General features: G+C 48.4%; 1 protein-coding gene across 1 annotated transcript in view; it reads right to left on the bottom strand.

Annotated features, from left to right (window-relative positions):
• The window catches only part of MYO1H (myosin IH), a gene marked incomplete at its 3' end in the record, with an annotated part of 33909 nt that overhangs the window by 8892 nt on the left and 9797 nt on the right, over window positions 1–15220 (bottom strand). The window contains exons 9-19 of the mRNA XM_084253205.1: window positions 15011–15130; window positions 14014–14081; window positions 12997–13102; window positions 12617–12697; window positions 10232–10323; window positions 8048–8142; window positions 6987–7033; window positions 5947–6027; window positions 5165–5270; window positions 4366–4483; window positions 2529–2642 (exon numbers count right to left, since the gene is read on the bottom strand). Coding sequence (XP_084109331.1) covers window positions 2529–2642; window positions 4366–4483; window positions 5165–5270; window positions 5947–6027; window positions 6987–7033; window positions 8048–8142; window positions 10232–10323; window positions 12617–12697; window positions 12997–13102; window positions 14014–14081; window positions 15011–15130 — 1028 coding nt within the window. The remainder of the gene's footprint in view (window positions 1–2528; window positions 2643–4365; window positions 4484–5164; window positions 5271–5946; window positions 6028–6986; window positions 7034–8047; window positions 8143–10231; window positions 10324–12616; window positions 12698–12996; window positions 13103–14013; window positions 14082–15010; window positions 15131–15220) is intronic.

Raw genomic sequence — 15220 nt, 5'->3', positions numbered from 1 at the left:
GGCCTTCAGAGGGAGCATGACCTCGCCTACACCTTGCTTTGGGACATCCAGCCAACAGGACTGTGAGAGGATAAACTGCACTGTTTTAAGCCAGCTAGTCTGTGGTCGTTTGTTACGCACCCTAGCAAAGAAATACGGCCTCCTAACCCGGAGTTAGGTCCCTGGGCTTTAAAACATGATGGCAGAGAATGTGGGTCTAATTTAAAAGACAATCCCACCAACTAGCAGAGAGAAATTGTCACTTGATCTGTATTGCCTGCCCCACCCACAGAGGGAAGGAGACTTCCCAGGGAAGCCACTGGGGGCAGGAGTGCAGCATGCCACGTGACCCCAGTTCCTCGCATGTGGTTTGGGAATGGGGCTGAAACCACCTCTGACCTCAGGATGTGCTAAGCCTGGCTGCCCTCAGGGAAAAGTACAGTAGTCCCCCCCTTATCTGCAATTTTGCTCTTTGTGGTTTCAGGTACAGGGTCAGCCATAAGTCTGAAAATGTTATACACAATAAGGTATTTTGAGACAGTCAGATCACTTACTATAGTCGATTGTTATAATGGCTCTGTTTTGTCACTGCCATTCTTTATCTCTTACTGTGCCTAATTTAACATTTAGACTTTATCCTGGCTTTGACTATATTGACCTTAAGCAAAAGTAAAATGGGTTTATTTGGAAACAATGAGAAAGGCAGTTTGGAAACTGCAGTCTGGTGGGGAGACACAAGCACTCCCCACCTGCCTTCCTACCCTCGCTCCCGTATAGGGTGGCCTTCATTCTACTGGGTAAGAAACGAAACTTCCTGTCAGAGAAGCAAGGCATGCTGGGTCTTGTAGTTTGCGGATTGCACGTGTGGGCACTAGTCTAGCTTCCTGGCCTCACTTAAAAAGTGTGTATTAATATCACACCTGTATATGAAAACGAGTGTAAATATATATGTATCTATAAATATGTAAATGTGTGTATATATGTAAGTACGTGTGTGGGAATGTGTGTATACTGTCTGCAGTATTAGCCATCCACTGGGGCTCTTGGAACATACTCCCCATGGATGAGGGGGGACTCCTGTAACTGCTGCTTGGAGCAGGGCCCAGATCAGACGTGTCAGGACGGAGAGGGGCCAAGGTGGCCACAGACAGCCCATGCGAGTGGGAGTCAGGCGCTGCCCAGTGAGCCCAGGGACAGACTCAAAGGCAGAGATCCCCAAAGCTGGCATCTCTGTGGCAGGGGAATGGATCCATTTCTGACAACCAAATTAGCTCTGGCCAAAACGCCTAACAGACCAAACTCTTCCCAGTTCACCCCACCAAGTTCTGCCTGAAAGCTTTCAACACATGAAAATTCTGTTCACGACAATGACAACTGTATGTAGCGACACCCGGAGCTCCGGAACACAACCTTCCCGCATGCCGGGAGCTTTCACATCCCGTCACTCCGCAGTCTCCTCTGGGCGGTCAAGTGTTCATCTGAAGAAGGGAAGAATCTAGGCCTAGAGGTTAGGGACCCACCTGGGACCCTCATTTTGCAGGCAGAGCTGCTCATCGGAGCCCTCAGGAAGGTTAGGACATCGGGCCTTTGGAAGCCAGCAATTCCAGGGGGGCAGGACTGCCCTCCTAACCACTTAGAGCTCGTGACACTGTGATGAATAATAAATTTATGTATTTGGTCTTTGGCCCTGTTCCTGCAGCTCTCCAAACCCTGTAATCTCCTAAGTGATTAGCGAAATAGGGGTGTCTTTTGTTACAATAGTGGGTTGTTACCATTCAGTCCTAAATTGAAGCTCATGTGATATTCGGAAAGCCCCCCAGGTAACCCAGGGCTGGGGGCTGGTTACCAGGGGAACCAATCCTGAGATTGGGAGGTTGGAACTTTCAGTTCCACACCCACCTCCCGGGAAGGGGGAGCATGGGGAAGGGGAGGGGGACAGGAGACTCAACAGTCATCATTGACCAGAGATTCCATCAAGCAAGTGATGAAGCCTCATCGCAATCCCAGGGTGTGGTTTGTAGATCTGGGCGGGTGGCACGGGAGGTGCTGGGAGAGGCGCTGGCGAGGGCCGGGACTGCCCCCTCCCATATGCGTCTCCTCCCCCAGCTGCTCCTGAGTTCTACCCTTTTAGAATCAGCTGGTAATCTAGAAAGTAAGACGTTTCTCTGAGTTCTGTGAGTCACTCCAGCAAGTGAATGGAACCCAAGGAAGGTCACAGCGAGCTCTGATTCACGGCCGGCGGTGCAGAAGCACGGGGACACCTGGCCTTGCCGCGGGCATCTAAAGGAAGGGCCAGGGCTGTCGCACGCAGCCTGTGCGATCTGAGCTCCTCCCAGGAGACGCTCAGAGTGCAGGGCAGCTGCAGCACACCCAGCAGGAAGGGCTGCTCTGAGCCCCGTGAAGTATCGAGAGAGCGAGACCACAGCGCATTTAAACCGAGGGGATGGAAATCTCTGTTAAGTGTCCGTCAATTCCTGAACAGTCTCCAGACTCCACATGGAGACAGCCCCGCACACGCAGCCTGTTGCCGTGGTTTCCCAGCCGCTCACCTCCCTAGTTTGTACTCCTCGGGCTTGTAGCCAATGTACTTGATCAGCCGCTCCACGCCCTCCGCCGGAGGCCCGCGCCAGTGCGGCCAGGTGTCCGGACACAAGGACTTGTACCTGGGCAGAGGACAGGGACATCTCGAGGGCCGCTCTAGCACCCGAGGAACGTAGCAGACAGCACCCCAGCTTTCTTGAATTCAACAACATATTCTTGGCGAGAAAGCAAAAAGAGAGCGTCTCAATAGTGTGGAGGTCTGGCCTGTGCTCCTGGAACTAGGACATGGTCAGACATTCAACCCGAGAAATTCAATTCCATTGCTAGTTATAAAAGCACAAGAGACACGAAAACATGCGTCCCCACGAGAGTGTAGAGCAATGCCGGGCAGAGGTCCCCACTCTGGGGCCTGGGTGCTGCCGGGAGCCTTCAAAAGTTGTATTTGGGTGGGATTGTCTGTAACTCTCTTCACTGTTTTTAAAGCCCAAAGACAATTACGCTATTTCTCAAGATAGGATTTTATCAACCTGTGTGGTTCTACATGTATTAAAGCAGAATTAGATTAACTCAAAGGTTAGCCTCGGTGCAGTCATCAGAGGTTCAGATCAGCAGGCAGATCGACCCCGGAAGCAGCAGAGAGGAAGTGGTTATTATTCTGCAAGTATCAGTAGATATCAAGACATGGGTTCATGGAAGGAAAACAAATGTGATTTTGGTGGAAGAAATCTGAGATCACTAATTAGAAAATGCTGAAGTTGGGCCTCCCCAGTGGCGCAGCGGTTGAGTGCTGGGTTGCGAAGTCGCCCGCAGCCTCTGCAGCACTGGTTCGATCCCCGGCTGCTCCCCGGCCACCGGAGGAGGGTCCCACATGGTGCGCAGACCTCTCCTGCCGCCCGCTGCTCCCCTCAGCAGTGGACTTCGGTCCTTCTGCCTGCTCTGCTCCCCGCTCTGGCTCTGGCGAATTCTCTCACCCTCCCGTGCTTCTGACTGTACCCAGTGCTTATATAAATAAATAAATCTTAAAAAAAAAAAATGAAAATGCTGAAGTTGCAGAGCGCAAGCTCTTGACATAAGTTACAAATGCAAGGAATTAGATTTGAAATACCAACTCAGGCACATGGTTTTTATATTATGAAGTTGTACTTCAAAAGAAACCTAATATTAAATCAAAATATGCAATTGCCAATATTCAACCATGTTGGTCTACAAAATGATCATTTTGTTTCTTAAGAATACACTTTTTTTGCAAAATAACACAAAAATTAGCATAAATTCATGGACCTCAATGCTTCAATTGTGCACAAGCAATTTGGGTGACAGTAATGGGTGGGGGATGGGGGTTTATCATTAGATCCTTATGAATCCCTGAGAGCAGACAATTTAATCCTATGTTACAGAGAAGGAAATAGAGACAGCTGGGAGAGACAGACTGCGGATTCTGACCCAATCTGTGTCGCCCCAATCCCATGTTCCCATCACCTGTTTCTCTGGACAGCCCTTGAAGGTCAAGGTGATTGTTCCTAGAAGGACAGCACTAAAGGAGCACCTAGGGGTCACTATTGGGAGGGTCTTCCTCAGGCAAGTACAGACCAAGTGGTGCATCGCCCAGCATTGCCCCTGACATGTTTATGCACCTGGTTGTGTGCTTTCTGGATGCCAAGAAGTTAGGGGCTTAGTGAAATGCAGGGGAGATGGCAAACCCTTAGTGTATATCACTGTCATGACAACAGCAGCTAAGAACCAAAATGAGTTCCCTAAGGGACGGGCTTTTGTTCACGACCGCATCCAGAGACATGCCCATAGCAGGTGTTTTACTTTATTGGCTTCAGGTCAACAAAATATTACCTTTGCAAGAAATGCTCATATTTCCGCCGGTAGGCAAAGCCAGCCCGTCTCACCCGCAGGTGCTCCATTAGTCCCAGGTACTTGACCTGATGCCTTATGAGGAAATCGTCGAACTTGCCTTTGGAAACACAGAAGGGGACAGACAAAGGATCCCAAGGCTCTATTTCAGCCAAAACAGGGCAGAGGCCACAAGTTGATGATCTGTAGGTTGGATTTGGCTAGAGAGATGTCTTGTTAGGTCCTAAATATGTGGTGGTGTTTGAAAGTAGGGATTTCTAGATTCTCCTAAAAAAACCATGAGATCTGACCAATCTGGGCCCAGAGTCCCTGGTGGCACTAACAGGCTGGAAGGCAGTATTGGCTGCCCCTTGAGAGGATGTGCCCTCTCTCAGTTTGCCATAGTCTCCTCCACTCCCTATTGCCTTACATCCAATCTTCTCTCATTTGCTTCTCCTGACTGGCCTCTTGTAAACTTTGATCTATACAAGAGATTGTGACACGAGCTTAGAAAACAGGCAACTCATAGACCATTTCAGAAGTTTATTCACAGACTAGAGAGAAGTGATGCTGTTCCCCTCATCTCAGCTGGCCCTCAAACAGGCTAAGCTCTGAGCAATGCTCACTGAGGACCGCCAAAGCAAGGCCTCTGCTAATTCCTTTGCCTTCGATTATTTAAAAGCAAAAACAATTCATTTACACAGGACAGCAGCAAGCCTCAGGACTCTCACCCGCAGCCATCCTGGCTTTCTTCCCAGCCTTATTTCCCTAAGCTCAGTGCTCAGAGCAAAGCGCCACTTACTGGGCTCTTTCCTCTCGTTGGGCTTGATGCACCGGATGTACGAAGGTTCCTTAGAGATGAGAGTTTCCAGAAGGCTGCTCAGACTGTTTTTAAACTGAGTTCCTACCTGGAGGGGGTGGCGGAGAGACAACGAATGACCAAACTAAGTAGTACTATTGCTCCCAGCTAGTACAGAGAAGTACTGGTTAGCATAGGAGACTCCAGCCCTTCAGACCCGAACTCTTGACTGATGATCCTATTGGCTGCCTGTTGTGACTACTTTGCTCATTAAGGGACCGTGTGGGATATCCTGGCCTGAGAAGCCCAAGCTCAGTCTGGTCAAGCAGAGTCTAGACAAGCCTCTGCCCAGGATGCCTCTGGCACTCAGAAAACACACAGTAGGAACCAGCATCACCACTGAGCCCATCACACCCCCGCCTGCCTGTTTCCCTATTACCAAGCCAGCCAGCGCCCTGGACAACATTCACACTATTAGAATCTTTTCTTATTTGACGCTACCGCCCACGCTCTCCCCCACTAGGTTGTGAGCCCACGAGATCTTGTCTATGGCTGAACCCCTTGTGCCCTGTGCAGCCCGTGACACACAGTAGGTGCTCAATGAATGTCTGCAAGTGACTGTGCTGGTAGCTAAACTTGGACAGTAACTATTTAGTAGAGCCCGCTGGGAACTCTTGCAGAAAAAGGGAGAACAGGTTTTTAAAGCACAGGAGGTCACTGTACTCCCCGCGTGGCGTCTGCTCCCTTCCCAGTCTCACCCCAGCAGGGCGTGTGTCCCCACTCACCGTCGGGGGCCGTCTCCGGTTTTCGAGCTCAGCCACCAGGAAGCATTCCTTGAGGATGCGGTTTTTGGACCTGCACAGCACCTGCAGGGGGAGACGCGGGCACATGTTCACTGCCCCAGAGACCCCTCCGGCTTCAGGAAGTCCTCTCACACCAGTGCACACGCCCAAGGCCATTTGCTTTGGGAGGACTTGAAGAAGAAGGGGGGACACACTCGAGTGAGCGCAGAGGGAAAGTGTAAGTTCCATCACCACTGCTCGGCCTTCTTGGCGAGGGCCCATAAAGGGCTCTTTAAGAACGAGCTCCACCTGGTTTGTTAAATAATTCCCTTTGTTGTTTCCTGGAAGAAAAAAACAAAAAACTGCGCTCCAAGTGCAGGGGGTGCTGTTATTGTGCAAGGAGAAACAAGAAAAAGGGGAGACACACACGGGAGGATGCACAGGATGTTGGTTAGGGCAGTTGAAGGCTCTCAGCAGAGACACTGTGGGCCAAGGAGATCAGCTTTTGTACTGTTGGATTTTTCTCCTCCCGTGCATGTATTTTCAAAATAATCTATGTTACCCAGAGTAGCACACGTTGGTGCCTCTGCCTAGAGTAACTGCTGAGCTTTCCAAGGCCAAGATCATTCTTATTCAGGTTTCAGCTCAAAGTGACCTCCCCAGGGCAACTTTGATCCCCTAAAATAAAACTGCCTCTCTCCACCATATTTCCTTCACAGCCCTTCTCACTGATGGATAACTTGTTTGTGGGTATATTTATTCTCAGCTGCTTTCCCTCTGATGCCTGCCAAGGGTGAGTCCCAGGAGAGCAGGGACCAGATCTCGGTCTTTGCCGAGACCCCAGAGCAAGCACAGGCCTGGGATTCAGAAGGGTGCCACACGCGGGAGGGGTTTACTGTGTAGAGGCTCTTACGGATCATCTCCAGTGTCTGCTCCAGTCACGACGGGCTGCAGTGCTAACACACCCGACAGAAAAGAAAAATCTAGAAGGCCAGTGTCACGGGTGATAGAACCAGCAGGAACACAGTCACCTTCAGACTTACCTCTTTCAAATGTCTGTAAAGGAGATCATTGTTTTTTTCCAAGAATCCTGAAAACAATGAAAAACCTTTCTGAAGCGATAGGAGGACAGGCAAGTGGCTGGTGTCTTTATGTGACATCATCTGCCCCCAGGGAAATACAGATCGAACCACAATGAGATGCTCTTCACAGCCTTGGAGGGCAGCTGGGACCCAGGGATGGGTCACGGCCAGCGCGGGAAAGGCATGGAGAGACGGACCCTCACGCCTGCTGGGAGGGGGTGGCGGGAGACACTCACTTTGGAAAAGTGGGTGGCAGTCCCTTAAGAGGGTAAGTCCAGTTACCAGAGGACCCAGAAATGTCTCAGGGGTGCACTCAGAGAAGTGGAAACACATGTTCACAGTCGTACTGTCCACAGCAACCAAAAAGTGGGAGCAACCCAAATACCATCAACAGATGAAAGGGGTTAAAAAAAAACGTGGTCTGTGCACGCAGTGGACTCTCATCTGGCAATAAAAAGGACGCCGGCGCGGTGCAGCTGGACAGCATTACGCTAAGTGAGAGAGGCGTGAGCTACAAACAGCCACACGGTGTGTGGTTCCATTTACAAAAACATCCAGGGTAGGCAAATGTACTGGCAGAAAATAGATTAGTTTTGGCCTAGGGTCGTGGGGGACAGGGGCTGGGAAAATGACAGCTAATAGAGAGGGGCTTTGGAGGGGAGAGGCAGGGGATGTTCTAAATGTTCTAAACAGACTGTGGGTTGTCGGAAAAGTCATGATGTATTTTTTCTGTTTTCTGTGCAAAAATGCATCATGACTTTTCTGACAGCCCAATATATAGTATATATGAATATATAGAATATTGCATAAGGGAATATACTAAAAATGGTTGAATTGCACAGTTTAAATGGGAAAACTCCATGGCATGTGATTTGCCTCGATAAAAGTGGTTATAGATAAAAGTTATAACAGTTTTCAAATGGTGCATTCAAATGTGAGGCTAGGAAACACTTGAGGTGAGTGTGTAGCTGCCCTCAGTGGACATGGGGCATGGCTCTGACTTGTGCCCCACAGGCGCTGACCTTTGGTGCAGTACGTGACCTCTCCTGCATAGTGGAAGAGCCGGAACTCCATCCAGCCAATTCTCTTCCGGCCCTTTGGACCCGCCAGCTTCCGGCTACAGCAAGACAGAAATAGACACAAGCTGAACTCATCCACTGCAACAAAACGCAAAGATTGAGGGAAATCTTTGACAGCTGTTGAGGACCATGAGTCACCGGAAGCAGCACTGAGAGCTACCACAGGGGTTGCTCCCAGGAAGCCTCGCCACCATTTCTGTCGAGCTGTCGGTCAAAGTCTAAAATTAGAACCTGGGACTCCCTGGTGGCCTGGGGTTAAGTCTCAGCACTATCACGGAGATGGCCTGAGTGCGATCCCCGGGCAGGGAGCTCACCCACAGTGGTGCAGCAGACCTCTCCTGTCTCGACCTCTGCTCCCCTTAACAGTATATTTCAGTAGATCTGCCTGTTCTGCTCCCTACTGTCTCTGGTGATCACCCCCTGAATCTCTGGCCTACACCCCAGTTACTCTATGCACTATTTTAAAAAATCTATTAAAAAATAAAATTAGATCCATCTACCAGAGGCAGAGAAGCACTGAAGAATTTTAAAAATGGGAACCACAAACACATTAATTTCTGCAATGTCATGGCTTTTATCTTCCTACTTGATGACTAAGAAACAATTTTACTACCTTATATTTTTAGGATGTCAAGAGACTTAAATTTTCAAGAAACATCATTTTTCAGAATCTGGTCATTTTTAATTTTTCTTGAAATGTATGTGCATATATAGTGACAGTACACAGGCCCTAAGTGTGTACAGCTCAGTGAGTTTTTGCAGACTAAACACACTCATGTAACCAGCATTCAGGTCAAGACAGATCATTGGGAGCCCAGCAATTCCTCACCTGGAGCCTGTAGTCACAACCCAGGGTCTACCAGAACAGGTGGCTTCACCTGGTTTTTATATTTTATAGAAATGAAATTATGTGGCACGTGCTCCTGTGTCTTCTCTTGTTTATCTGGTTGTGTTTTACCCTCCTCATTGCATGTACTCACAGATCGCTCTTTGTGTTATTCAACTTGGGACTATGCCACTGTTTGCGTTTCCATCCTTCATGTACTTACCCAACTCCACTTACCCTTTCAATGTTCTAAAAGAGGTTGAATAAAGCCTCTGCCATTTATTGAGTCTTTGGTATGGTCAGAAATGCTACTAGGTGATGCGTGTAGTCATTCACAGTGCTGGATGGTAGGTATCGTGGTATCCCCACTTTGTAGATGGGGAAACACAAATGCAAGAGTGTTACTGGCCCAATGTCACATGTCTAGTCAGAGGCCACTGACTAGGATTTTTTTTTTTTTTTAAGAGCATATACTCTGGGCCTCCCCGGTGGCGCAGCGGTTGAGCGCTGGCTTGTGAAGCTGCTGGCGAAGCTGCCCACAGCCTCTGCGGCACCGGTTCGATCCCCGGCTGCTCCCCGGCCACCGGAGGAGGGTCCCACATGGCGCGCAGACCTCTCCTGCCGCCCGCTGCTCCCCTCAGCAGTGTGCTTCGGTCCTTCTGCCTGCTCTGCTCCCCGCTCTGGCTCTGGTGAATTCTCTCACCCTCCCGCGCTTCTGACTGTACCCAGTGCTTGTATAAACAAAACAAACAAACAAATAAATAAAACAGGCCTCTATAAAAAAATAAAAAAATAAAAAAAAAGAGCATATACTCTGAGGATTCACAGTCCTCAAAATCAGGTCCTTATGACGTCAGAGTATATGCTCTTAAATTCTTTCCTCCTCTTCTCAAAAACTAAGTCAAATTTCTAGTTGACTTTCTGGGATGCCTGTCAGTGCTCTTTATCTTGATCTGCATGGTGGCTATATTAGTAAAGATAAATAGGATAATTTATTAGGTTGTACACTTCAGAGCTACACACCACTGTATTTGATACCTGAATTCTGAGACTATGTCATACATGTTTACATGTCCAAACGTGGTGATCAATGAATAAAGACACAAAATTGTAAAAAAAAAAAAAAAAAAAAGTTCTACTTGGAATTAGCTTGATTTCTACTAAGGAGAGGTGTGGGCGTGAGCGGTGAGTCCAGGAGATGTCTGTGTAGGAAGCAGCTGCTGTCCTCTCGGGGACACTACACAATATCCACCCCCAGGAAAATGAGGAGACGATACCCTCTACCCAAATGAAGCACATACGTTTGGAAGTGAGCATGCGAGCCCACTTTCTCTTCTAATTTCTCCAAGAAACTCAAGTCTGTAGCAGGGCCTGGGCGGATACATTCTTCATCCTTTGAAAGAAAAAGAGACGCCTCAATCCACAGCACCGCGCTCCACCAATTCCAACTTTAAATGCTTCATCAGCTCTGGCAGAATGTACTAGGCTAGAACACTAAAACACTGTCATTTCACACAAGTTTGTGTGAACATGGGCAGGAGAGCGGTGCAGGGAGGGGTGCTCAAGTAATCGATTTTATGTGCTCTGTTTCTCACAGAAACTGGAAATTCTGTGAAAAGTCAACACTTTTTCTGTGAAAAGTTCTACCACTTGACCCGTATTTCCAAAGTCTTCCCAAAGACACCCCCCAGTTTCCACGATGAGTTTAAATATTCCACCTTGTTTTCTCTGAACTAGTCGTTGTTGGTCAAAAACATGGCTCCTGGGCCTCCCCTGGTGGTGCAGCGGTTGAGCGCTGGGTTGCGAAGCTGCCCACAGCCTCTGCGGCACCGGTTCGATCCCCGGCTGCTCCCCGGCCACCGGAGGAGGGTCCCACATGGTGCGCAGACCTCTCCTGCCGCCCGCTGCTCCCCTCAGCAGTGTGCTTCGGTCCTTCTGCCTGCTCTGCTCCCCGCTCTGGCTCTGGTGAATTCTCTCACCCTCCCGCGCTTCTGACTGTACCCAGTGCATGTATAAATAAATAAATAAATCTTTAAAATAAAAAACAAAATACGTGGCTCCTTTGGCCAGCTGGTGGTGGGTGGTGACTGCACACTGGGTGGCAGGTGTGATGAGAAGGTGTAATTTGGAGCCTGCACAGTATTGTAAACTGTTATCAAAAAAAAAAAAAAAAGAAAGAAAGAAAGAAAAGAAAAAAAATCCTCTTCTACTTGGCTCAAAGCCCCCCCTGGAAAAAAAGCTATGCTACCAGTTGGGGCTAAACTTCTACCCTACCAAGCTGTGTCTATTTCCTATTTTCACTTTTCAATGTATTTGACAGCCTTAAAAAAAAAAAATGAAGGATGAATTGACCTGGTAGCTTTTACTAAAACAACAACAAAAGACCCAGGTGAAGGTTGGTGAGGCGACTCTTGTGAATAGCATGTCTGTGCTTTCTGACTCCATCATGGGAAAGCAAACGGAAACAAGAATTAATTACCAAAGGATTTTAAAACGCTTGTTTAGCGGTCCATAGGCACACTGGCTGTGCACACCCCGTGCTCCACGCCTGCCCCCACCTCCTTTAAATCTTTGCTCAAATGGCACCTTCTCAGAGGGTCATTTCCTGACATCCCTGTGGCAAACTGATACACCCCCACACCCCACCCCCCCAGCACATCTAGTCTGTCCTGCTTTTTCCTCCCGTTCTCTCTCTATTTTGCCTACTAACCTGCCTGCTGTCACTCCATGCTAGGATTTAAAGCCTCAGAGCAGGGTTTTGTTCTATTTTGTTCACTGTTGTGCCTGAAAGCGTGGGGTCTGGTCTTGGCATGAAGTAGGTGCTTGCTAACTATTTGTTGAATGAACAGAAGCTGAACGGCTGCCTGCACCAGGCTGAGTCCTAAGCCCTCTGCGTGTTATCCCACCGAATCTGACCTTTCCACTCAAAGTCCCATTCAAAGTCCGTGAAGTTGGCGCCCAGAGAGGTTAAGACAGCACGGAAGGCAGGACAGCACTGGGTGAGACAGCACTGGGGCTAGAATTTGAATCTGGGTGGTGCCCACGTTCTTCCCAGCAATTAGCATTCACTAGTGTCCCCACCATGCTCTAGAATATGGGGGTTCACACAGCATGGGGGGGTGGCCGCAGGAGGAGGAAGAGGACCAGTGATTTACATTAAAGGAGAGGCCAACTGTGGTACGGATCATCCCAAAGGAAGAGCAAGGCAAATTTCTCATTTGCCTTCAAATTTATTTTTAAATCTGAGGCTCGGATTGGAATGATTGTGGATTGGAAGGCACTGAGGTTCTGAGAAGTTGAAATGGTTCAAAAGATCACAGGGAGACTCAACTCAGGATGCATGGATGCTCTTATCAAACTTCCCTTCAGTTTTTTGGGCTTCCTGCTCAGCGCTGGGCCAGAAAGCCGCCCCTCTCCACGGCCACCCCCTATGGCCACCCCCCATGGCCACCCGTGGCGCAGGTCTCCCGGGGTGGCTTGTCCTTCGACAGACACGCTTTCCAAGGCCTGTCCTTGCTCGCCCCGCGGGCTGTGACTGGGCCTGTGTGCCAACACGGAAGGGGAAGCTCAGGAAAGAGGCAGCAAGCCAGCCCAGCCTGCACCCCCGCGTCCCCTGGCGGCTCCCGTGCTCCTGGGAAGCTTGGGGGGGGGGGGTGGAGGCGCCGGGGCACCCTCAGTTTTCTCACCAGAATGGAAATGATGCCTTTGTGTCTCTCCTCCACCAAGTCACAGATGATCTTGTTGTTGAAGTACTGGATCGGCTCCCACTGAAACGACAGAGGAAGGTTCTCCAAGAAGGGCTTATGTGCGCACAAAGCAGCTTTTTTGAAAACGGATTTTCCAAAAGCCTTTTTTTTTTTCCAAATCTGATTTTCATATCCAACATTACAAAAATACTTTCTGAATATCAATAAGGCAATAAGCAGGCAAGGAGCTAAAAATAATTCTAGTACTAATAAGGAAAATTCTCCAATGAAATATTTCTCGGGTAAGTGTTTCATGATAGATGAAGAAATCAGAGGAGGAAAAAAAATGAAGTCAGAGGATAAAGCATCAAAATGTTTACCTCGATGCCTTCCATTTCATATTCTGCCTGCTCTGCTTTCAGAGTCCTCTCTATTAACAGTTGCTGGAGTTTCTCATTGCAGTAATTTATACAGAACTGTTCAAAACTAGAGATAGGAAAGACTTATTTTTCCTTACATTGTTATTCATGTGTGTGCAATAAATGAATAAATCCTCACAAATCTCCCACCACCTCAGCACCCGGGCACCATCACCATAGTCCCTTGTGCTCGTCCCTCCCCTGTTTTGATCCCTCTCCCGCCCCTCCCCCGCTGTATGCCTCAGAGCTCCAGTTTGCCTGCCAGTTTTGTTGTTTGACCCTTTGTTTGGTTTCCCTAGATTCCTCCTGTAAGTGAAACAATCCAGTATTTTTCTTTTTTTCCTTCTGACTTATTTCGCTGAGCATAATCCCTTCCAGCTCCATCCATGTTGCTGTGAATGGCAAGAGTTTATCTTTTTTTGATTGCTGAGTAGTATTCCACATCTTGATCCTGTCTTCTGTTTTGGGGCACTTAGTTTGTTTCCATAGCTTAGCTACTGTAAATAGTGCTGCAATAAACATGGGAGTGCAAGTGTCCTTTCGAATTAATGTTTTTGGGTATATTCTTAGGAGTGGGATCGCTGGGTCATATGGTAGATGCATTTTTTAGTAATTTGAGGAACATCCACATGGTTTTCCATAGTGGACCATTTAAGAGATGCAAAAAATTTAAATAACTAAAGCTACAAAAGTCAACTGATGTTTAAACTGTGCTTCTGCTTGTTTTTAAAAATGCTTTTTAATAAAGAAGCAAAGTCCTTGTTAATCAAACCATCTCCTAAATAGCTCATAATGTCAAGTTAAAAGACACTTGCATTGTTGTAGCTAGTCCACTTCTAGAATAGCCTGTAAATTTGGGGTTGCCAATCTGGGGGATTTCTGGGGATGTGAAAGGCAATTCCAGTAACACCAGAGATGCCTGAAACCAGACTGAGATCTGAAAGACGAATGAAGGGCAGGTGGTAGTGACAAACGCACCCATTCTTGTCGAAGACTTCGAACCCATAGATATCCAGCAACCCAATCACGGTTTTCTTCGTGAAGTCCTAGTCAAAACAACATACCATTAACTGATTGGTCTTTGCTCTGTGACACTCCAAACTCAGCGGCCGTCCCCAGAGCTGGAAGTTGGCTATAAAACTCATGGCTTCTCCCTTTCCAACAATGGCTCACAGAAGAACCTTAGGGTGGAAACAATTTCTCCAGCCGGCTCCTCCCTGCAGCCTGGCCAGACCCTCTGCCAGCAACCACACCCAGCACCTGAGTGGAGAGACTGGTCCCTTCTGATTCACTTCCTTGCTTCAGACCTCAGCCTCCCTAGCCACATAAATGAGGGGGGGGCATCCTGATCGACTCCAGACAATCAAGGAGATATAGGAGACACTTATCCAGGCAAGAGGGTGGGAGCACAGAGATCATCGCAACTGGGAGCCAAGCATGCTCAGGCAGGGCAGTCTTAAGAGGACATGCTTTTCACAAAGGGACACAGCTGGATATCGTCTGTGAGTGTCCTTAGTCCACGCCTCCCAATTCTGTGCGTTGCATCCCACCTTCATGAGTGTCATCCATCCACACGCCCCGGGGCCTTCACAGCCTTAATTTGTCATTGAGTCAATCCCCTTTTTAATTAAAAAATTCCACTTAAAAAGGAAACATAAATTAGGAAGAGTTTGCAGGAGTGGTGATCTCTGTTCTAACACACATTAAAATATACTACTCTTAAAAATTTCTCTGTACACTGAAGGCCATCTGGCATATTTCAAATGCTGTGCATCCACACACTGCAAAAATCACTCAGCGTGCATTTTGTGAGCCTACTGTGTGCCAGACACCAGAAATGTCAACACGGAAAGGCACCATCCCTGCCCATCAGGAGCCTGCTGTCAATTCTCACACAATTCTTGGGAATGACAACGTTGATCACAAAACATTACCCCAAGGGTGGGGGCAAGTCACCCCAAATGCGCAGACTAACCTTGTTCACTAAGGAGGAGTTGATTTTGTTGACCAGCCAAGTAAATGTTCGTTCATAAACTGCCTTCGCCATGGCGTCTCTAGCGTAGACAGAGAGCTCCAGCGTCAGCGGGCATATCACCTGGGGAGGACAGGTGTGTATTGAGGCAAAGGCTGAGTTTTCAGACCAGCCAGTCATGGTGACTGGTGAAGGACCTGGGCTGGGGGAAGA

This window comes from Talpa europaea (assembly GCF_964194135.1).
Source record: "Talpa europaea genome assembly, chromosome: 14".
NCBI classification, from domain to species: domain Eukaryota; kingdom Metazoa; phylum Chordata; class Mammalia; order Eulipotyphla; family Talpidae; genus Talpa; species Talpa europaea.
The sequence above is the reverse complement of the archived record's forward strand: the minus strand, read 5'-3'. Positions and strand labels throughout refer to the sequence as shown.